Source organism: Nelumbo nucifera, chromosome 7 (assembly GCF_055504915.1).
Source record: "Nelumbo nucifera cultivar China Antique chromosome 7, China Antique-T2T, whole genome shotgun sequence".
NCBI lineage: Eukaryota > Viridiplantae > Streptophyta > Magnoliopsida > Proteales > Nelumbonaceae > Nelumbo > Nelumbo nucifera.
Window position 1 is genome coordinate 13,804,360 of NC_142655.1, and position 23,442 is coordinate 13,827,801.

Consider the following 23,442-nt stretch of genomic DNA (forward strand, 5'->3'; position numbering starts at 1 on the left):
ATCATTGAAAAAAGATTTGTTATGGCTCAGTTTGGAGAGTGCAAATATAAAAATGTACAGTATAAAGTCTTTATATTTGTAGTTCAAAATCGGTATTTGCATTGTACATATTTGTATTTGTACTATTTCCCAAACTGAGCTAATGCAAATGCAAGTGCAGTAAACTTAAGCTCAAAAGTATGAATCTGTTTAATAAGAAATGCCCTAGATTCATATAGGAACTAGAGATGATTCATTATACCCTTTTACATAGTCTTTGGCCAAAGCAACTTGGGTAGGACTTGGCGATAGGGGGAGCTGGAGGAGGTAAGGGCTCTGGATTAATTCTATGGGGAGTGTTTGACCACATTGTTGGTTTTGTTTTTGTATGTACTGTGATGAGAGATTTGGAAGGTTGTAAATAATCTATTTCTCAAAAAGAAAGAACCCACTCCATTTGAAATCCTAAGGCTCTGTTTGTTTGCCGTGTAAATCTGAATTGGATAAAAATTTTGTATTCAGCCTTAATTTCACATCAGTTTGTAACTATAATTTTCACTCTTACCCGATACGAAATTTGTAATTTTTGTTTTATTTGCATTTACTGATAGTGAAAATTTTGCATCCCAAGAACTGATGCAAAATTTGTACCACCTTATTCTACCTTAATTTTCTCTCAAAAATGCAAAATTTTGCATCTCAAGAACTGGCGTGAAGTGGGACCACATTAACAATGCATCAAAGTCCATAATTTCACACTTTTAAGCCAAAGTGGGGGATCATGTTATTTTTACTTCCTACCATACTCTCAAACAAAATAACCCTCCCATTTCCGTTATTTTATATATAAAGTGGGGACCACTTCATTTTGCATTCTATTTCACTTGTCAAATAAAGAAGAAAAAAAAAAAAAAAAAAAAACAAGATCAATCTAAAGCAGACAGTAACACTCAGAAACTCACACCAAAAACGAACTGAGCCTAAGGAAAGCTTATGGAAAAATGATGTATTTCATAAAAGTTTGGAGGAAGCTTCAAATCCTCCTCCCATATTCTGGGCTAAATGTGCACAAGTGCATTGTCTCATGTGTTGAGGGCGAGCCCAACATAAATGGCAGATCTAGAATCCATGTAGAATAGGGATGTGATGGCAATTTTCCTACCCAACCTCTCCGATTCAATGGAGTGGGGATTAATAGGGATCCTTACCATTATATTAACTAAATTTAGTTATCAAAAATACTGTTAATTAAGAAATTTCAATAATTTGGGTCCCCGCAGGGGATTTTTCTCTATCAGGGATTGGGAGTGGAAGACAATTTTTATCGCCAATAGGGATTGAGGTTGGGGATAGGGAATATGAATCCTACTCTGAATTCACCCTGTTGCCATTCCTAATGAAGAAGGAACCAAGGTTTTGAATCCATTGAGGTGAAAAACCATTTCCAGGCCTTCTGTTGACTGACATCTAATTCCATAACGTCAAAATACTGGTTTTTAAAACAAAACAAATTTTATAATATAAATATTATATGATTTATAGAACTGATATTAAATAAATAATCATGAAAATATATTTTTAAACCTTAAATTAAGAACATATTTTTTGTTTTAATTTTGGAAAAAAAAAACTGATCAATCAATTCCTATGATGGTGCAGCAAAAGATTTTTTTTGTTGCCACATGTTGGTTGGTCTATATGGTACGTTTTGCCTTTATCATATAACCAAGTATATGTTTGGCATTGATGTTGCAGATACAACACAGAAAACGGTGCTGCTAGTGTGTGGGGTTAGAAGCAAATGGTGTCTTTTTTTTCCTATTTGGAAACGTTGCTGTCAGGTAGGATGTTTCTTGGAGCAACAACAACACTTTCTGTATGGTACCAGTGCTCCATGTCTGTTTTTAGCACAGGTACCCATTATAGGAAGTCTATGTCACTACAACATCACATCCTTGTTGGCATCAACGAGCTATAACCTGAGAAAATGCCAAATTCGACATTGCTCCAAACCACGCCTTCTCGATTTCTAAGGTGTGGCTTGGAACACCGTTTTTTATGAAAAAACGGTTCTAAACAAACAGTCATTTCCTAGAACACCATTCTTTCCGACATGGCGCTGATGTGTCACTGTTTTCTGGAGTAACGACAACAATGCCAAATAGACGCCAAGGTGGTGTTCAACACCGTGTCCATCTTGTGCATGGGATGAACACCTGTTCAGCTAGTTGTGGACAGGATCAGTCCATGCTATATCGTGGACCATTCCTGTCCACACTCCAATTTAGCGTCAACGAGAAAAACTCGTGGATAGGGCCCATCCATAGTCTATTTTTGATCCCTTGCTTCACATTCTCCGTTGCTTACCCACTGAAGCTCTCCACTGTTGCAACTCTCCACCACCGGTCCACCTGTCGATATTAATTATTTTGTCAATAAAATATTAATTATTTTACTTGCTTTTTTAATTTTTATAAATTTTAAATGTTTTTATCAATAAAATAATATTTTTAAATATTTAATTTATTTTAACTTTTAATTGTTTTACTATTGTTTTTATAAAAAATTAATATTTATTGGTTAATATTAATTCATTGATGCATTTTTCAATATATTTATCATATAAAATGCAAAAATTAGATATTTATGATTAACTATGTAGATCATTCATGAAATGTATATCAGATAAATGGAATAAAAAAGTGTGGTATTAATAGGTCCATACCATGCCTACAGAACGCCACTGTGGGTGTAGACTAGTATAGTCCACATAGTTTGTTCAACAGTTATGGACTGTGGTGTGGTGTGGATTGGTCCCTGACACAGGGTGTGGTGTGAATCTGTTCACACCCACCAATTTCTCATCCACAATAAAGAATACCCCCAAGTTTTAGTGAAGAAAGACAAAGGCAAAATCTATGGTCAATTAGTGATAAATGAGATGTTATGTCATAAGTGACAATTTTTAATGTTGTTAAAGAGTTTAATGTGATTGAAAATTTTACCTCGAAAAACATGAACCAATAAAAAGTAATAAACCTCTTGACCTCTTTAATGTGATTAATTAGTTTTTCTTTTCATTTATTGTGGAACAAACTGAAGGAGTATACCAACATTTATTGGGTGCAAGTAGTAATATAGGAACGGGAAAATCTTGTATTTATTTATTTTTGGTAACTGAAAGGAGAATTGCAGATGTTAATTGGCTGGGGTAGCCCTGACCCAAGAGTCATTGCAATTGAAAGAAAATTAGTCTGAAATAGCTGAAATCTCAGTTGTGGCTCTCAATTCTCAAAAGGCCCATAATTTGGTAGCTTCTTCGAAGTGGCTCAATCAATGCAGTTCAATTGACGCTAGTCCTCCCATTCAAATCTAGCTTCATTTGTGATATTCTGGCCATTTTTCTATGACTGTCAAAAATGAAATCCACTGCTACCTTGAAATAAACTTCATTGTTCATTCTCAATAAATTTAGATTTTTACACGTAGGCATATGTTAAAAAATTATGGTTGCAAGGTTTCAAAGTATTAATAAATCCCTCTCCTCTTTTTCTTTCTCTGATACTTACAAGGAAACAAACAAATATTGTACGAAGGATAGGCATTGCCAATCCCCTCAAACCCTTCATAGTTGCCTTGGTCTTAGGGCATCTTTAGGCACATGTTCGAACTGAAACTAGGTAGGCTTTCCCCATTGTGCCAATGGGTCCTGTATGCACCTAATAATTATCATGAACTGCCAATAACCCATTAATTAGACCTAATTCACAGTACTTTGCCCTCGGATCTACCCACAATTATCGACAGGACACACTACAGCCGTACACTGGGTACATCTACCATACTTGTATGTTATCATTCATGCATGAGGAGATGTTTTTAATGTACAGCTGTGTTGTCTTGTGGGTAGGAGATCCAGACTGACCCTTACCCGGGCCAAAGTTTCATGAAAAAACCAACATAAAATTAAGATACACATGGATACAATAGAGAGATTTATACAAATTCCACAAATGTATTACAATAACATCAAATCCGAAGCTCAAATACCATAATGATAAGGTGCCAACTTGTTGGTTGGTAAGATCTCCCACTTGTTGTAGTGGAGACTTGGGATTAAAACCTGCATGCACTACGATGGGGGGAAGGTGTTATGGGTTTGGGGATGGACTACCCCTTCTTGTGTAGGTAGCCCTATGGAGACGGAAAAAAAAGGTCTAAATGGAGTGCATACTATCATATATAGTACAAGGGAAACCTCTTAAAATGGTAGAAGAATTAAGAAATGCACAAATACATATAGAAAACTAATATGAATCTCATTAAGTAAAATATTTTGATCTTTGGAAATGGTGGAAGGACATAGAAACTAGGTCATTCACCTATTCACCTAACAATGGGATTCCCTGCAAGCAAAAACTTTGTATACATTGTGAAATCATAGAATATCTCTCCATAAATTTAACATATATATATATATATATATATATTTGGAAATATTGCCAATGTGTGGTTGGATGCAATGTTTGCAAGAGATCTGAGCTCCTGCAAAACCCTCATCAGTTTCTTCCCTCCATCGATCCCCTCCCTTTAGGGGTGTAAGTTGGTCATGTAAACACTTAAAACTGATGCAAAGCCCATTCCTAGCATGTTGAAAACACAAAATAATTATAAGAGGGAGATGGAGATTTACCTTCCATCACTACCAATTCCCCTATTCTATAAATTGAAATTGAAGAGGGGTCTTCAACTTCTCTCCACTGCTCTCTTGTACTAAGTGATGGGCCCTCTTACTGGTGCAAAACTTGTATGTGGGAGAGTTGGAACCCTTAGCTAGAAGAGCGTTCACATCAAGGACTCCTCTACTCACTAGAACCGGACTCCGGGTTTTTCGCTTTAAGTGGGAGAAGCACTTGAAAATTTTTGAATGGGCCAGGCCCTAGGGCCCAAGCCTAATGTTGTGTAAATTCTTCAAGTTGGATAACCCGAGTTGCACCCCTACTTTTCTAACCCTAATAGATTGTCACCAGGACTGAAATGCCATGGAAAATCACCTGTAAGTTGCAGTTTATTATAAGACCCGTCAGGTTCTATTCTATAAAATACCAGTTTATTACCAGCCATACTATTCTCCACTCTCCAGTGGGATGCAGTTGATTTTCTTCCCTGAAATGAAAGAGAACACACAGAGAGAATCTTTACTCTGGTGTTGTCTTGTACCCATATCTTACACAATGAGTCCCCTCCCCCCTCTTTGGGTTAGGGAAATTGGGGGGGTTCAGGATAAGGATAGCTTGGTCCCCTTCTTTTACGTGACGTTCAGGTGCCACTTAATGACGTGGCGAATAGTGATTGGCTCTGTACCCTAGCTAATTTTCAATTTAATGAACATTAGTACTGGTGAGCCTAGTCCATTTCTCTTTGGTCCCCTTCCATCACGTGAAGGTCAGGTCCAAGTCCTAATAAAAAGCTCAAACAGAAGTAAAATAACAAATAAATAAGATAGTTAAATGAAGAAACGATAATCTCTGCAAGACTGCAATGTTGAATAATAGATCCCTAAATTATCAAACAAATTAATAATTTTTTTTACTAGAGTTGCAGAAAACACTGCATGTGCGACCATGGTTGTACTGGAAACACCATGCCCTACTAGAGAAACTATCTTCAGGCTTGTGAGTTGACAAGACTTGGTGAGAAGATGAACCCAGATGAAACATGACCCATAGAACAATCTTAATTGCCCTTCTGCGTACAACTGTAGCAGATGCCCTAGCTACAGAACTATCTTTGGCCTTCTTGTAATCAAATTGCAAAGAGCAATGATCTTCTGTTCTCACACCTGGTTCTTCAGTTCTTCTCTTAATCATACTGGGTCGAGTCTGCTTTAAGTTGGATCAGGAGGTGATGCCATTTTCAGAAAATTATAGAGCTCTAGTTTCACAATTTGGTTATTGCATTATCTATCTTCCTTCTCACTCTCTCATTTTTCTTTCTTTTTCTAACAAAAGCAAATCAGTAATAAATCACCCCTCCTTAATGGGAATTACATAGCATAAACAACAAAGAACAAAGCCTGACTATCATATAGAATCGTAAACAAGGCTCAGTTCCAGCTTAATTTTGACCAGAAAAGAAGCCCAGAAAGATCACAAGTTCAGAGTTTTCAACAAAAGAAAAAAAAAAAAACAAGACCCGGAAGAAGAAGAAGAAGAAGAAGAAGAAAGTAAGGCGAAACTCGGTCAAAGAGATTGGAACAAGAAGAAACAACAAGCAGAAAGAGTGGAATTAACTACCAAGATCTTCGACTAGGTCGAACGATCAATGGATGATGGCTTCTTCTCTGAAGGCGAAACAGACTGCTGGCTAAGGCAATCTTGTCCGGCGCGAGGGGGATGACTTGTCTTATCAGTGGCACCAACACTAGAACCAGCGGCAACATTAGCAGCGACGACATGACTAGTTGTACCAGCTGCTGCATTGGCTACTAGACCGACGTCCGATTCCCTTGGTGGCTCCTCCAGGGCATCGAACGCCGAGAGGATTGCCTGAGATGCTTGACGCCGGTGACGAGACATGATCTGTGTGTGTGTTGCGAGGTGAAAAGGATTGAAGAGGTAATAAATAAGGTGGTTATCAGGAGATTATGTGTCAAGAGTGAGGGGCCTGAACTATATAGAGTACTGCTCAGAGAGTTATTGTGATTGAGAGAACAAAGACAAAGATTCTAGGAGGCGTGTAAAGCTACGTGCCTCTCATTAAAGGGGAATGCTAGCCCTACCAGAGGGTTTGTGACCGTAGAGTTTACTACCATTTCAAATCATGACACGTGGCAAGAAAGCTGTGGGTTATCTGTTGGGCAGGTTAAATTATAAAGACGCGCGTTGTGAATTGAGTTTTAGATTCCAATTGCTAAACGGGTAACCCGAGTTGCCTGATTCTAGGGTTTAGTTTGGTGGGTCTTAGTGAAATTAAGAGGAGTGTTAAGAGGGAATAGTGTAAGGAGGCGCCACGTGTCTAGGGTTTGCCCATGCTTTAATTGGAGCATTGCTTTCAATTATGTTTGTTACTTGTCAGTGAAGCAGGGGACTGTCTAGTCAAGACCCCTTTTAACTATTTGTTTGACTCATCTCATATTCATTTTCTTTGTGGACAAAAATCTGTACACGTGGTGGAATTTTAGATGATCAAGCAGGTTCCACTCTTTGTTGTTTGGAGAGGGAAATACAACAACGACAAAGGAAACCTTCACCCTGAAGGAGATTGATTTGTGCACGTCGGTCACTTGGAGAAATCAGATACTCCCATTAGAGTAGTGTTGGGCTAAAACGGTTAAATCATGGCCTTTGATGCATTGTTATAGCTCCATCTTTCGTTTTACATAAATACATTCAGAGCTGTGAGAATCGTGATTCATGGTCTTAGGCTACACCAACGGGAGTAACTGATTTTTTATCATCGGTGGCATTTTTTAGTCTAAAAAATTATGAGATATTAATTTTTAATTAATTATATTAAAGATATTTCATGAAGAATTCAATTTAATGTATATAAAAAAATTATGATATATTAAGCTTCGATTAATTATAATGGTATTTGAAAGTGTGGGCATTTTTTGGAACCCATATTCAAGAAAAAATGCTCATACTTTCAAGACCCATTTTTCACAAAAAGACACTTCTGCCATGTGTGCTGTTTGGTAAAATGATTTTCATCACGATTTTTCATGTATGTGCTAACAGGTAAGCACCACATAGGATATACATCAGTCAACTGTTGGGGAAAACATTTCATCGATGCATAAAATGCCAAATTTGATGTTTCATGCATCAACCGGTGGGGTCTTGATTTTTGATACATGCCCGATTTTTTAATAATTGGCTGAACCAAACAATGAGATACATGAACGTTTGTTGAAATGCCTATATGAATCCAACGTGAAAAACGGCCACGTTCCAAACATCCCCTATATTAAAGATATTGCATGATCTATTTACTTTTTATTGACATATATTTCAAATTGTGCTTTTATACTTCACAAGGTATATTTATTTTCAAATATTTTAAGTAGGTTAAAAGATGTCAATTTATCACTGATTTATTCATGTTTAACCATCAAAACAGGAATTAACAGCTAAAATGGTTTATAGTTGTCCGCTTTTCACAATTGTTTGACTTCATGACTTGTTAAAATACCCATCTTAAAAAATATAGTTCAAAAGCTATACATGGGTTTCTTTAATTTGTTCTCTCCTGTGGTTGTTAAGCATAACAAGTTCTTTTCATATCAATAAGATCCACAAGGACCTAAACAACCTAGAAAACACAGTATTAATTCAATTTTAGAAAGAAAATTAAAGCTTGATAAAAAAGGCTTTACAAACAGTCCACCACACTTACAACCCTCTCCTTAAGGTTGGTGATATTAGGATTCGACTGTCTATATTGGAACTAACCAGCTAACATATATACCAACTTAGCCACCCCTCCATTGGTAGATATAAGGTCTTTTGGGGTGGGGCAAGATTGAAAAATACATGGGTTGAAATAAGACAAAATGATCAAAAGACTTATAATTTCACAATCGATATAACACATACTGAACAGAGTGGAATACAGAACAAGATTTACATATTAGGGCCTCCTCCCAAAAAGAAAAACGAATATATCAGTGATTAAATGAAAAATGTCAGTTGGGGTTTTGAAATTAAAACAAAGGCTCATGTACTAATTAGGCATAGTTTATTTGCCATGCAATTTCATTTTCGAAATATATATTTTTCATTGAACACTGATAGTACCAGAAAAAAAAAAAAAAGATATGACACCAGGAACCACCTCCATTTTATTAAATGTTATCCACAACTATATTGATCTTTGACGTTTATTTTCAAGCTTGGCCCTACAAATTAATAGCTCTGCTCTCTCTCTCTCTCATGGGACAGACGAGTATGGTCCTGAAAATGTTTGGAGGCATACCCACAAGACGAGCTTTGTGGGTATTTGGCTGGACTAGGAGGGTAAACCATTCACTCTCAAAATGGTCAACCCTCTTTTTTTACTTTGATTAACAAGGGATGTTATCCGAAGAGAAAAAGAAGAAAAGGAAAGAAACGAAGTTAGAATTGCTATCTTTAACCTTTGGTTCTTGGAATACAACCCCAAGTGTTTGATTCTCTGATTTAAAGAGAGGCTCAAGATAGAGACATTTTGACTCCTCTTCACCACATAACCTAATTTTAGTCCTAGCTATCCAGGATATAGGGAGGATCGATTGAATTAATATAAACTAACTTATGTCTTTTTTTTTAATTCCTTTATTTTTCTTTATTTTTTATTTTTGCATAAAATGTTTGCTTTCAGATTCCAACTAGCATTTTTCATGCTTGTCAGTCCAAAACTATACCCGATACAGGGGCATATCATATCGGTAAGCAAGGGTATGTGGCAAAGGTGGAATGATCAAACATTGATGTCATTCACCCTTATGGTTTGTATTAGAGATGACAATTTTTCCCATCCCCATTAGATATCTAAGCCTCCCTGACCTGATCAGGTTGGGGATGGGGAGTGAAGTCCCTGCCATATTTGGACCTGATGATTTGAATTGTAAATTTTAATTGATGATTTTTTTCTTTTAAGAAAATCTTTTTCCTCAAAGTAAAATTAAACTTTAAATTAAAAAAAAAAAAGGGTATTTGAGTTCCCCATGGAGAAACCATCTCGATCAGGGTCAGGGATGGAGGTTGAGTCTTTTCCCCCAATGAAGGTTGGGGTTTGAGATAAGAAGTCAGTAAAAAATTGGAGCTGGGAAGGGGAATATGGTCCCAGCCCTGAACTTGCCCCATTGCCATTCCTAAATTGTATCAACTCATATTGATTGATATAGATTATAAAATTTGAATTTTAAGTTTAATGCCTCGTAATAATTGTAGTTTCCACCATTCATGCCCTTTTAAGTGAGGCTTTCCAAATTCTGCCATTAATTTCTTTCCTCATTAATCATGTTTTTTGAAATTAATTCAAATTGTAGTTGTTTCACTATTGCTCTTATCACTTCTATTAATTGCCTTTAAAATTCAAACAAAGTAGAATTTAGAAGCCAAGAATCTTTAGGTAAGCTTGCTCCTAAGGATGACAATTTTTACCCTATCTAGTTGGTAACTGCCCCAAGAGGATGGTTTATTTTTTATTGAAAAACAGATTTTGGAGTCAGAATGAGTTTCAGGATTTTACAACCCCTAAAGCTATGTTTGGTTTGAAGGAAAAAGTAGGGAAAGGAAGGGAAAGGCAAAGAAACATTTACAAACTTTGTATAGGTTTTCATACCTTTCCCTTCATTTCCCTACATTTTCCTTCAAACCAAACATAGCCTAAGAGTATGGTATTAGGATAAATTCAACCCTCCCTGACCTGTATATTTATGTATTAGGTGTTGAATTTAATAATATTTTGAATTTTATGTAAATGATAGTTGATAGTTTATATGATTTTTACCCGTTTTAATAAAATAATTGAAAATCTTGATGTTCATGTTATTTTACTTGTTTATTGCTTATATATAACAAATAATTATAGAATGACCATGTACTAGGTTATTATTTTTATTTTTATGTCTAGATTTATTATTTAATTTAAGAGATTAAATCAATTTTTATTTCTAAACAATAACCCACTTTATATATTTTACATCATTTGAAATGAATTTTTGTTTTTTTTTTTATTTTTTTTAGTGGAGGTAAGTACCATTTGAGTAGGTAAACACATGTATAAGGAAGGATATTTTTGTTGGAGAGTGGGAATAACCACTTTTGAGATGTTCTTTTATGAGAAAATAAGATGCCACTCTATAAAAGAAGCTCCCTACCCTAGTTAAGAGAGCTTGATAGGTTGGATTCAAAACCCAACCCACCAACCCGACCCAACCTGCCCCACCCTCAAATATGGGGAGGGTACAATCGAGGAGATTTGCATTTACCATCACTGCTTGGTCATGTAAAGGAAAGGTAGGAAATTAAAAAAAAAAAAAAAAAAACTTACAAACTACCTTTAATCTTTGATTCATATAATACAACCCCAAATGTTTGATTCTTAACCTAAGGAGTATGGATTGATTTGAACTGAGTTAAGTCAAATATTTAGTTATTCGAGCTCGACTCAATGGAAAAGCATGAAGCATGAGCTGAAGGTCAATTTGAGCTAGAGACTGAGCTCAAATTGATCAACCCCACTCAAAAGCTCATATGTTTGAGCTCAGTTTGGCTTGAACTCGACAATGAGCCAAGCTTCATATAAAAAATAAAGAATTGTACATGTAAAAAATTATATATATATATATATATATATGTTATTTAATTACTATTAAACATATACAAATTAAAAATATTATATATATAATATAAGTCAGATTAGACTCGCAAGCTTCATGAGATGAGCTTAACTCGATTAACAAACAAGCCTATATATTCATCTCATACTTGGTTTATCCCGATTCAAAAGTAGAGCTTTTAATGAGCTAAGCTCAAATATCTCGTGAAAAAGCTTGATTTGTGTCCATCCCTACTTAAAGTTCAATTGTTTAACTACTCACCATTAAGCCACTCTAAAGTCATGCTAATGGTTGAAGGAAAATAGCATTTGTTAACTTGATGGCCAACTTTAACTGAAGTAAATAATGTTATATATGAACAGTGTTCCACTAGAAAATTAAAAATAAAGTAGAAATAATCATTAAATAACTTTTTTTTCTAAATATTAATGAAATAAATGATCTATCAAATCCACTATTCTACATTCATATCGGGTAAAAATAATAAAACAGGAATAACTATTTTAGCAATTAAAATTTATGAATTGTATACGATATGTATCTTTGAAATTTTAATGGATTTGATACACTTACTAAATTCAGATTACAATTTTTTTCAAATTATTGATTAATGACATAACTTATAATAGAGAACATAATTTTATTATTTATATGAATAAATGTATTATTTACAAAATTTATTTAATTTACATTAGTAATATTAACAAGTTATATGGCCATTTGTTAGAATAATAAGGACTTAAGATTAAGTTGACTTTTTTTGTTACTTAATATAAAACAATAAAACTAATAAAATATAGAACATTTTTAGAAATTAAAATCTTAAAGTTGCTTATGATTTTTATCTTGGACTCTTGGATTATGGATCTTGAACATTCTCATCAGTCTAATATATATTTTTAGGTTGTTTATATATTAATGTAATTATTAATATCATTAATTAATTAATTAATAATTTAACTTAAATAAATAATAACATATTAATGGCCTTATATGTGATTTATAAAAAGTTATATAGTACATATCTTATATATTTATACCTTAGTGGTAGTTATTTCAACCTTAGGTTTACTGTTATTAATGTAATTGTGAAATTTGCATAATGCCTATCTAAATCGTATATTGATGTGTATACATTTGTAAGTGTAAATTGATATATATTTGAGCCTTGGCAATAGTCTCTTAACACACACTGAAGCATAAAGAACCTAATTTTTGGGAATTCAAGTCACAAAATTCCAACATTAAATGATTCTTAACAATTTGATTCTTGCATTAGTTTTGGAGCTTTGAAAGAGCTCCTAATAATTCTTCTCACCATCCAAATGTATGTATTAATAATAAAGTGGCACGGTATATGGCTGTGTTGCTAATTTTGAGCCCAATCAATCTATGGTAAGTTCCATAATGTATGGGACATGTCAAAAATCAAGGAACCTCAAGGCCAAGCTTTTGCATTAACTTTAGGCTATGTATGGTTTGAAGGAAAAGGTAGAGAAAGGAAAGAAAAGGAAGGAAAATATGTATAAACCTTGTGTAGGTTTTCCTGCCTTTTCCTTCCTTTTTCTACCTTTTCCTTCAAATAAAATACAGCCTTAGGGTTTTTTGGTTTGACCAAAATATTTTTTTTTTTTTGTGGTTTGTAAGATAGCCCCATTTGGGCTATTTCACATACCCATTTGGTTTTTTATAATCCCACTTTTATTTTTCCTTTCTCTGATTCTCTCCTTCCCCTCCTCTTTTCTTCTTCTTTTCCTTTCTGTAATTTCTGTAACCATAATTTTTCCCTTTCCAACGAATCTGTGATATCAAAGCGGTTAATCAAATAACATTGGTTGAGTCAATCAAATTTTTCATCAACGCTGTGTTTGGTTTGAAAGAAGGTAGGATGTATAAGTTTCCCTCCCTACCTTTTCTTTCAAACTAAAATCTCAGTTGTGATGCCAATGGTTCAAACAAAAGAGTTCAAATCAGCCTCCCACAACGTCTCACAGCATATATCCGTCGTGTATTGGGAACATCTTCCAATGATGACATCATCATTTTTGGTATTATCATCAGGAAATGTTTTCAATACACGGATAGGATATGCTATGGAACGTTGTGGGGGGCTGATTTGATCTTCAAACAAAAAAGGCAAGAGAAGAATGATATTGCTTGTTTAATCGTGCTTTGCTTTAATGGAGTTCACCGTCTGGGAAGAAGATGGAGAGACAAAAAAGAAAGAAGAAAAGAGAAAAAAAAAAAAAAAAGATGGGGAGGAGGTGGACTTTTACTAATTAATCTTTAGTGTCAATGCGTTACTGTTAGGGACTATAACAAAATAAGCTATAATGACTAACCTTAGATTGCTACCTAATATTTTAGGGTCCGTTTGGTTTGAAGCCAGAATCGGAATCAGAACCAAAATCCTTCAGAATATGAATTGGAATTGACAGAATGGTCTATTCTTATAGTTTGTTTGGATTAGACAGTAATAAGAATCAGCTAGAATGGGATTTCATTCCAATGCAGGGGGAGGGAATAGCCATTCCCTCAAATGGGAGAATGCCATTCTACCAGGAATAGAAATGAGATTTTCCAATTCTGTCCAAGTAAACAATTCAAATCGGAATGAATCATTCTGATCTCCAATTCCAGTTTCCAGACCCCTTTTGTCTTGAGCCAAACAGGCCCTTAGCCTTTTACTGGTGCTGTTACTGGGGGCTGGTGTGCAGCTATTCAAGCAAACAATGGAGAAGAACCAATCACGAGATCGATGGTCACACCATATGATTTCGGTGGGGGAGAAGTAAGCCCATCTAGGCCATTACAACCAGAATTAGTATATGAAAAGGACACAAAGTAATTACTACTTGCAATTTTTGTGTAATTATGACTATTATGTAGAGGTATAAATCAGGCCATGCCATATCGGTCGGCGGGCTGAGCTAGGCTATACTCGCTACGTATAGGATACTTCAGAGGTCAGGCCTGGCATGGCCCATGGAATGACCCCAGGCAAGCCCAGGCCGGACTGGGCCACAGGTCAGGCCAGACCATGAGAGACATATTTTTATAAAAAGCTTGGAAAAAATTATAAATATGTATATAATTATATATATAGGCCGTATTGGGCCATGCTATAGGCCCATGCCAGCACAGCCCGCCTTGTCTTGCCGTGCCGTGCGAATCCAAGCCTGGCATGGCCTGCGTAGTACAGTGATGGGCCATGCCAGGCCCGGCCCACCTGATTTGCAGCTCTACTACTCTGTCTCAAAGATCACTAATCTCAAATGCCCAAAGAATTCTAGCGCAGATTTGCTCTCCAATCTCAATTATCCCTCCGCTGCCATCTCTGGATTGAACGAAAAGAGAGCAAGAAAGTGAACAAAAGCACGTTTTGAAAATTCAATGAATAGTTAAAGTCAGTTTTGTCCTTTTATTATTTTTTTTTTCTATCAACTTTAGCGTTAAAATACTTTAAGAAAGCATATATTTAAATAGTTTTGGAAATCTCAGGGTATATTCGAATAGTTTATTGAAATCATGGGATAAATTTAAGTAATTAGCCCAACTTTAAAGCCCAAAGAGTCAAAGAGGTTTTCTTTGATAACTCTTTTCTCTTTTCCTTTCTTGTAAAAACCAAAAAAAAAAAAAAATCTCACGATATGAATGTATCAATATTTTGAGCCCATCAGCCCATTATTCAACTGGCTACAAATATGATGATCCAACCTAATCAGTGGATCATGGGTTGCATTGAATCCCTTTTTTAAATTGTAGAAATTTTGTTTATTTTTTAGGAAAATTCATCTGATCACTGAAAACCTGATATCCGATGTTTTAAACCTTACATTTATCTAAGTCCTCTGTTCCTTTTCTCCATATTTTTTTTCCTGTAATTCTTATTTTTCACTCTTTTTACAAATGTGGTGTGAGCCTCATGCGGAATACTGGTGTGTTTGCTCATTATTCTCAAATGAATCCTAAACATTCCGCCCTATTAGAACAAAGAGTTCGACTATAATACCGGAAAAAAACATGTTATCCGAAAAAATTTATAACCAATCATCTATTATCATAAATGTGTTAACCAATCAAGTGAAATTTATCAAAATTCAACGATGAATTTAGATTGGTCAAAATTCTCTCAGTATCATAGATTTTCCTAACAACAAATGCTGTAATCTGTATGGTGGATAAGGTTTTGTTTGTTTTAGGTAACCTACTGTTGAACTGTCCACAGTGATATGGGGTAGTGGTGAAGACTGAAAAGCCAAGGCGATCTTAGGGCATAAGGTACATTGAAGATAATAGACCTCATGTTCACTACATATTTTCTCTTATTGTTTTTGTGAAGAAGATTCTTTTATGGGACCAACTAATCACTAATGAGCTTTTCCCTACCCCATCTGCAATATTTATGTCATGGTTGAGTGGTGATTTGGCCAAATTAGAGCCGCCTACCAAATAGGATTCGACTATGATACCGAAATGGTATCATACCTAAAAAAAGCGATAACTAATCAACCGGTATCATCAATTTGTAACCGATCAATTGATATTCCATTCACGTGGGTCTCTGATTGGTTCAAATTTTTAGGCATTCAGACCTTTCCGGTATCATAGAATTAGGGAAAATCAATGATATGGAAAAGATATGGTATGGAAGGAGTTTTGACCAATCAAAACCCATCCATGAATTTTGATAAATCACACCATATTCTTAACCACGTTTAAGATTTTGTGTTATTCGTCAGTTGTTTTTCAGTTATCATATCTTTTCCATATCATCATAGTCGAACCCGAGAGAGTAATATTATATTTTTGTTCTAAAATGGGTTTATGGGCCTGACATGTGTTTTGAGATCGAATTGATCCATAAATTCAAGACAGCCAGAAGAATTGGACGGGCCATGTTGGGCCCAAACCAAATCTGACCAAGAAGATCCTTTTGTAGTTTTGCTTAAGCCTTCTTTTCTGAACAACCCGACTTTAAGGCCCGAAATGAATTTATTGGCCTATTGGGTAGGTATGTCAGCAGTTTGGGGTTGGTACCGGATCAATCAAAACCCGACCCGTCACGTCAACCCGATCCAACCAATTAGTTGAAATAGGGTTGCCGAAACCAACCCATCCTGTTCCATGAACCGCTCTGTTCTTAAGCCTATACTTAGACATTTTCTTCAATATCATTATGTCAGTGGAGAAAGTTTGGTACGGGTCAACCGCATTTCAATCTCGATCATAACCCGTTTATGGCCGGCCGAACCCGACCCGAATGGTTCGGGTTAAAGATGGAATGTCGCTTAACCCGATCCAGTGACATCCCTATTTATTGGTGTGGCGTGTCACGTGTGCAAAACTATTTGCCCATCAAGTAAACGTAAGCAAACTACTTTATAAATGTCTCGAAATTCGTCAAATTTCTGATCACCAAACATTGCCAAACCCAAGCTTTCAACCATCACCAATGCATTCCTGCAACTGCAATAATCTCCATTTTCTGGTTTGTCAGTTCAACCTCCATCTTCCGTCCTGAATTTCCTCTTTGCTCGATCCCCACTTCAAAGCATCCTCCAGACACCATTTCCTCCCCCCAGATTTTCCTCCTGCAGAGATCAGGCCTCAACAATGGCATCCTGCTTCCAGAAAACAGGCCTCGATGATGACCAGGAGATACTCTACTCAACAACATCCAACTCACCACAAGAATCAACCAGCCCTTCCTCTTCATTCTACAATTCATCATCTTCATCTCATCGATCCTACCCACATTACAAACTGACTGTGAAAAATCTATCCTACACCAAAAGCTTTGCACCCAGTTCATTCTGTTTTCTGACTCGGAGGATTGAGCATATCAACATACTCAGGTCTGTCTCTTTCACAGCTAGGAGCTCAGAAATCCTTGCGGTTGTTGGTCCCAGTGGTGCTGGGAAGTCCACACTTCTGCAGATCATTTCTGGTCGGATTCGACATACAGAATTTGATCCAAAGAGTCTGTCACTTAATGATCAACCCATAACTAGTCCATCTCAGTTAAGGAGAATGTGTGGGTTCGTGGCGCAGGAGGACAATCTGCTTCCTCTCCTCACTGTCAAGGAAACACTGATGTTCAGTGCTAAATTCAGACTTAGAGGGATGAATTCAAAGGAGAAGAAAGAGAGGGTGGAGTGTCTGATGCACGAGCTGGGTCTTCTGCATGTTGCAGATAGCTTTATTGGAGATGAAGAGACAAGAGGAATATCAGGTGGAGAAAGGAAAAGGGTGTCTATAGGCGTTGACATGATCCATGACCCACCAATTTTGCTGCTCGACGAACCAACTTCAGGGCTAGACAGCACATCAGCTCTTCAGGTAATCGAACTGATTTCCTCCATGTCAAAAGAAAAGCAGAGAATGGTAATTCTAACCATCCACCAACCCAGTTACAGAATTTTACAGGCCATCCCTAAATTCTTACTGCTCTCTCGTGGCTCAGTCATTCACAATGGTAGCCTTGAGTTGCTTGAGGTTATCATAACCCATATGGGATATAAAATCCCAGTACAGCTAAATGCTCTAGAGTATGCCATGGAGATTGTCAGGCCATTGGAGGATTCAATTTCAAAAGGATATATATCAGCCAAAGAAGAAAAACAACCATCTTCTTTCTCAATCTGGCCAGGAGAAATTAAAGTCCAACAAACTGTTTACAAGAGACAGACTTGCTGCTGTTATTTCTGGAGACTTTTTGAGATACTGTCTCTTTGTTTGAGATTTTGGAAAGTAATTTACAGGACAAAGCAGTTGTTCTTGGCAAGAACAATGCAAGCAATTGTGGGGGGTTTGGGGTTGGGCAGTGTTTATTTGAGGGTCAAGAAGGATGATAGTGGGGTAGCTGAGAGGTTGGGTCTTTTTGCTTTCAGTCTTAGTTTTCTCCTGTCTTCTACTGTGGAAGCTCTTCCAATTTTCCTGCAAGAACGGCGTGTTCTAATGAAGGAAGCTTCAAGGGGGGCTTACAAGGTTTCCTCCTATATGATTGCCAATACCATTATCTTTGTGCCTTTCTTGTTTGTCGTCGCCATTCTTTTTGCAATCCCTGTTTACTGGCTTGTAGGACTCAATCCTTCGTTCAATGCTTTTGCATTCTTTGTCTTCATAGTTTGGTTGATTGTCTTAATGGCCAGTTCACTGGTCCTCTTTCTAAGTGCAGTCTCTCCTGATTTCATCTCTGGGAATTCTCTGATAAGCACAATCTTGGGGGCCTTCTTTCTCTTCTCTGGTTATTTCATTCCAAAGGAAAACATCCCAAAGTATTGGCTTTTCATGTACTATGTTTCTCTCTACAAGTATCCCCTGGATTCCCTTCTTATCAATGAATACTGGAGTATGAGAGATACCTGTTTCTCATGGAAAATTCCAGATGGTTCAATATGTACAGTCACGGGGAGAGATGTTCTGAAGAGCAGAGGATTAGACCAGGACACAAGGTGGATGAATGTGGGGATCATGATTGGGTTCTTCTTGTTTTATCGTCTGCTCTGTTGGATCATCCTGGCTCGGAGGGCTTCAAAAACGATGCTGTGAAATAGCTTCTTCACTCTTATCAATCACCGTGGACCCATCCATGTTCATCTAGCAGGTTTTGGCAATAAACGTCCAATGGTGCTTAAGATGTAGTTTGACCTGAATCTACAGTTGGGTGCCCTATTCTCTGTGATAGGAACTACTTATTTCCTGTAAATAACGATGATGAACTTAGGGATTGATTTTATTTAGTTTCTTTTTGTGAGATTTAATCTCCCTCTCACCAAATTTCAAGAACTAGCTAATGAGTATCTTGTTTCCTCTTCTTTTGAATTTAATATTATTGCTTTGTATTTTGCGTATCCCTGGGATTAAATCCAAAGCAAAAATCTCTCCTGTTGTCCTTGAATTTATGGACTCAGCGTTAGATGTGTTTTGGCTTTGCTTCTGCAAACAAGCTTATAATATAGCCGAATTTATTTTCGTCACCTCCAACATCCTGAAGTTAAACTCAACTGGCCATGATCAGATCTGAATTCTAGTTCTAGGAGGTAGATTTCGTAGAAAAAAAATTATCAATCAATCACTACTGCATGGAGCATTTACATAATCTAGATGACCATTGATAGGCCATAAACTTGTAAAGGGCTTCTGGAGCTTTTTGAATGGAAGATTAACTCGAGGAACTGTAACTTCCAGTATCTCATCTCCCAGAGAAAAAGAGATTTATGCTCAAGGAACCATAACTCAGGAGTCTTGCTCTGAGAATAACATCATGGCCCAACATTCTGTATATTGATTCTAGGTGATGATACAACTATACAAAGCACAACAGCCAAATAAATTACTTTTAAAAAACAAATTGAAAGGAAATAGGGAAATCTTTGTTCCTTCAATTTCATCACTCATGCTTAACCAGAACCCTTTCATGATCAAGGAGTGGTTTAAAGTTCATACTTGTTCTGATCATTGAGATGTGCCAAACTACAAGCAATCCAGCCAGTTTTGAGATGCAAATACACTATAGTTCAAAGGAAGCAGGCAAGGAATAAAGTTTGGAATTTCGTAACTTGGTTCAGCACCTACTGTTTTAGTCTCAAAGTAAATGCCTGCAATGATAAAAGAACCTGCTTTAACTTCTCTTTTGCCTCAGGGTCTATTAAATTGCCATCGCTATCAAACTTCTTTGGAGGTTCAAATGCCCTTAACATAAATTCTGGCTTGTTTATGAAGTGAAGATCAACATAAACCCCAATTTGGCGAAGATGGTACTGTGCTCGTCCTCCACCCAAACCTCCTCCTGTGCTTATGATAGCGGCTGGCTTATCAGCCCAAACATTTGGAGGTCTAGAAGCCCAATCAATAGCATTCTTCAGAGGGGCTAGAATCAGGGAAGTAAAAGAGTTAGCGAGGAGAAATAGCTTAATATCAGCAATTTATACACCCAGAGAACATTCCAACATGTCAAATTACTACAAATCTTGACCTACATGTGAAATTCAGATAAGTATGATGGCCTAAAGCCCAGTAAAGAGAAAAATAACCGTATAATGGAAATGATATCAATGTTTTAAAACGCGGAGGCGTGACGCGAGGCGTTCCACTACCTAGAGGCGTGAGGCGTAATTCAAAATGTAAGAGGCATTAACCTCCCGAACACAAGGAGGAAGAAGAGGAAGGAGGATCTCATTTTTCTTTATTTTTAACAAAAATCTTTTATATTAAAAAGAATGAAGATGTGAAGCCCCCCAGCCAAGGGGTCCGGGGCAGAGTCCCCAACCCACCTTTTTTTTCTTTTCCTTTCCTCTCCTTTCCTTTTTTCCTTTTTTCTTTTTTTTTTTTTTGTCTTTTTATATGAGGTGTGCATGAGGCGTACGCCTCTAGCACACCTCATGAAAAAAGCGTATGAGCCGTACACCTCTTGCACCTGCAGCGTACATCTCAGTGGTGTCAGCGCTGGCCTATGCCTCAGCGCGTTTTGGGGCACCTCGCCTGTCCAGGCATACACCTCCCACACCTTTTAAAACACTGAATGATATTAACTATAAAGAGACCAAAGAAGTTCTTAAATATGGCAGTCCAAAAAACAACTCCTAGTGACAGTTTTGTTGGATGTGGTCATGTAGTTTAATTTCAAAGTGATCTTGTAATGTGATTTAAAACCTGGGTTGAAGATGTTCTTTCTTTTTTGGTAGGCAAATGAACTACACAACAGGGGCAGACCTAGCCCAGAACACAGTGAAGGTGGGATTCAATCACAGATCTTCACTACTACCACCCAGTGACATTACCAGAAAGATAGCTTCCACCTAAAACGGTTCCTGAATTTCTTTACCCTTGATAAGAAACAGGGTTCCTGCATTTCTAAAATCCATGATCCTAACCAAGCTGAGAGAACTGTAACAATAGTTCCTTTCTCATCCACCACTTCTGCTGAAATAATCCAACCATGATGCCACTAACATTGAGAAACAATGGTTCAATTTAAAATGGAGATTTTAAAACTTTGGATATCTCAATTTCACATATTCATTACCCCTACTTTCTAGTTTCCACAAAATGGAGCAACACCAAAAGCTTAGGCTGTTTTGATGTATAAACCAATGATAATGCCTCTAAAATTTATCCCAAAGAGTTTATGGGTATGTTATTTCTCTCATTTTTGAAGGTTGCATCACATGACAAAACCCACAAAATTCCTTAAGAACTTTCTTTCAACTTTCTGTTTCTCTCTTATTTTCTATCAAACCAAAAATAGCCTTAGAGTTTTTGAAGGATACTTATCAATCTCTTGTGTTATTATTATTTCATTTTACATGTATCTGAGGTGGAGTCAAGGTTAGAGTGAAGTGTGTCAAATATATGATGAACAAAATCAAATCCTTTTCATGGACAATCTATGATAAATATAATTCTCTATACCATTTCCTTTATTTTTTTGTACTAAATAAGAAGCCAATAATAGAAAAGACCAAGTATATTTCAATAGATTTTCTCTACCATGTACACTCTGAAGCCTCTTATATGAATTAGAATTTCGATTCTTCTTTTTTAATTTTTTTATTTTCTTTCGATTTGGATGAAGTACTCATTTTTCAGTTCTAATTCTTTTTCCTTATATTAGGAAAAGATATAAAATCTACAAAACCCAGTTACCAGAATTTGCTTATCAAACAAAGAAAGCAGTGATCAAATTTTAGCAACTCTATATTCAGAAGCTAGAGCTGAAACGAAGAGAAGGGGCAAAAGAAGTTACGAGTGACAGAGTAATTGTATTCGGGAGAAGCAAAGAGAATGCTATCGGCTTCGAGAATCTTTTGACGGAAGGCTTCTACCACCGGAGGATAAGTCCCGTTCACCTCCAGATCAGTGTTGATGAAAGGGAGGGGTTCGATGTCCACATATTCAATCTGCATTCCATTGATGGACTCGCGACATATCTCGATTGCTACACAGAAAATTAAACAAAATCAAGAATCCGACAGAATATGAGAGAGAGAGAGAGAGAGAGAGAGAGAGAGAGAGAGAGGGGTACCGGAGCGGAGTAAGCCACGATTGAAGGAAGCTTTGCGGAGAGAACCACAAAGAGCTGCCACCTTGATAACCGGTTTTGCTGCAACTACGCTCCGTTCCATCTCGCACCCGCTCTCTTCTTCACAACTGTACGGCTGTTTCTGATCGAAATCAAAAGAATGGTTTCGACTTTCAACCTTCTAGCGCTTGTGATGTGGTTGGAATATGAGAATCTACATCTTTAACCGTCTAACCATGATCAGACGAACACCAAAAAGTATCACCGAATGAGTTCCACTGTCCAACTTGCACCAACCACCAAATCCAAATTTGTCTTTTCATGGGCCGGGCTCGGGCTTGGTTTTTTTCAAAATTTTAATGGACCGGCCCGAAGCCCGAACCGGAGATAGTGTAAAATTAGGCCCGAATCCCGGCCCATGAACAGGATTACTTTCAATAGACCTGTTAATGGATTGGGTTTATCGATAGTAGAACTGAACCGACCCAATCGATTTTGTTGTTTATGTTCATGGGCCGGGCTTTGCCTATATGTCAACATAACATACTCAGGCCCGAGCCTGAACCCGGTCCAACCATCGGGCTTAGATCTTAAGCTTGAGACCAGCCAGAAAAAAATTGGGTTTGATGCTTTGGGCCTGAACATGAGTTAATGTGCTTAACTTCATGTCTAAGCTCGATTAAGAATGGATCGGGCTGGATTGGCCCATTCCCAAGAAGAACTCTTGGTATAGATAGGGGTGGATTCAAGTCAAGTTGAGGCGGATATCTGATTATTCAAACTTGATTTAGTAGAAAAATGAGGCTTGAGTTTGGGCTCATGCTCAATGATGCAAACGGATCGAATTGGATTCGAATAAGGGTATATTTGAATGCGATTCGACATTGTTCATGTCGGATCCAATCGGATCTAATAGGACTCGATCTGAATTTGAATCCTATCGGATCTTTGGATTTGATTTGATTATACTGGTTTTCTTTAAAAATTATTAAATTATTAAAAGAAAAAATAAAATATACCAATTTAAATAAAGAAAAACAAAAAATACAAGTATTTTTTTAATTATTTTCATCATATATATATACATGTTTTTTTATAAAAAATAAAT

At 36.7% G+C, this 23,442-nt stretch overlaps 2 protein-coding genes across 2 annotated transcripts; one reads left to right on the forward strand and one right to left on the reverse strand.

The window, feature by feature from the left end:
* Positions 1–16,731: 16,731 nt before the first annotated feature.
* ABCG23 (ABC-2 type transporter family protein) lies at positions 16,732–19,137 on the forward strand. The gene has a single exon (XM_010278350.3). It carries the CDS (start codon positions 16,925–16,927, stop codon positions 18,860–18,862), a length of 1,938 nt encoding a protein of 645 aa, XP_010276652.1. The 5' UTR covers positions 16,732–16,924; the 3' UTR covers positions 18,863–19,137.
* A 421-nt stretch (positions 19,138–19,558) lies between these two features.
* LOC104611338 (NADPH:quinone oxidoreductase-like) lies at positions 19,559–22,526 on the reverse strand. Its single transcript, XM_010278351.3, has 3 exons — positions 22,338–22,526; positions 22,059–22,250; positions 19,559–20,183 (listed from the first exon to the last, which is right to left on the reverse strand). The coding sequence occupies exons 1-3, from the start codon at positions 22,435–22,437 to the stop codon at positions 19,885–19,887; spliced, it is 591 nt and encodes a 196-aa protein (XP_010276653.1). The 5' UTR covers positions 22,438–22,526; the 3' UTR covers positions 19,559–19,884.
* Between the last annotated feature and the right edge of the window lie 916 nt (positions 22,527–23,442).

What these genes read in the sequence shown, in the direction of transcription:
- LOC104611338 (XM_010278351.3), bottom strand. Translation starts at nt 22,437, where the DNA reads ATGGAACGGAGCGTAGTTGCAGCAAAACCGGTTATCAAGGTGGCAGCT. An exon ending in TCGTGGCTTACTCCGCTCCG is followed by an intron (nt 22,251 to 22,337) that starts GTACCCCTCTCT and finishes TTTTCTGTGTAG; the next exon opens with CAATCGAGATATGTCGCGAG. An exon ending in ATACAATTACTCTGTCACTC is followed by an intron (nt 20,184 to 22,058) that starts GTAACTTCTTTT and finishes CCCTGATTCTAG; the next exon opens with CCCCTCTGAAGAATGCTATT.
- ABCG23 (XM_010278350.3), top strand. Translation starts at nt 16,925, where the DNA reads ATGGCATCCTGCTTCCAGAAAACAGGCCTCGATGATGACCAGGAGATA.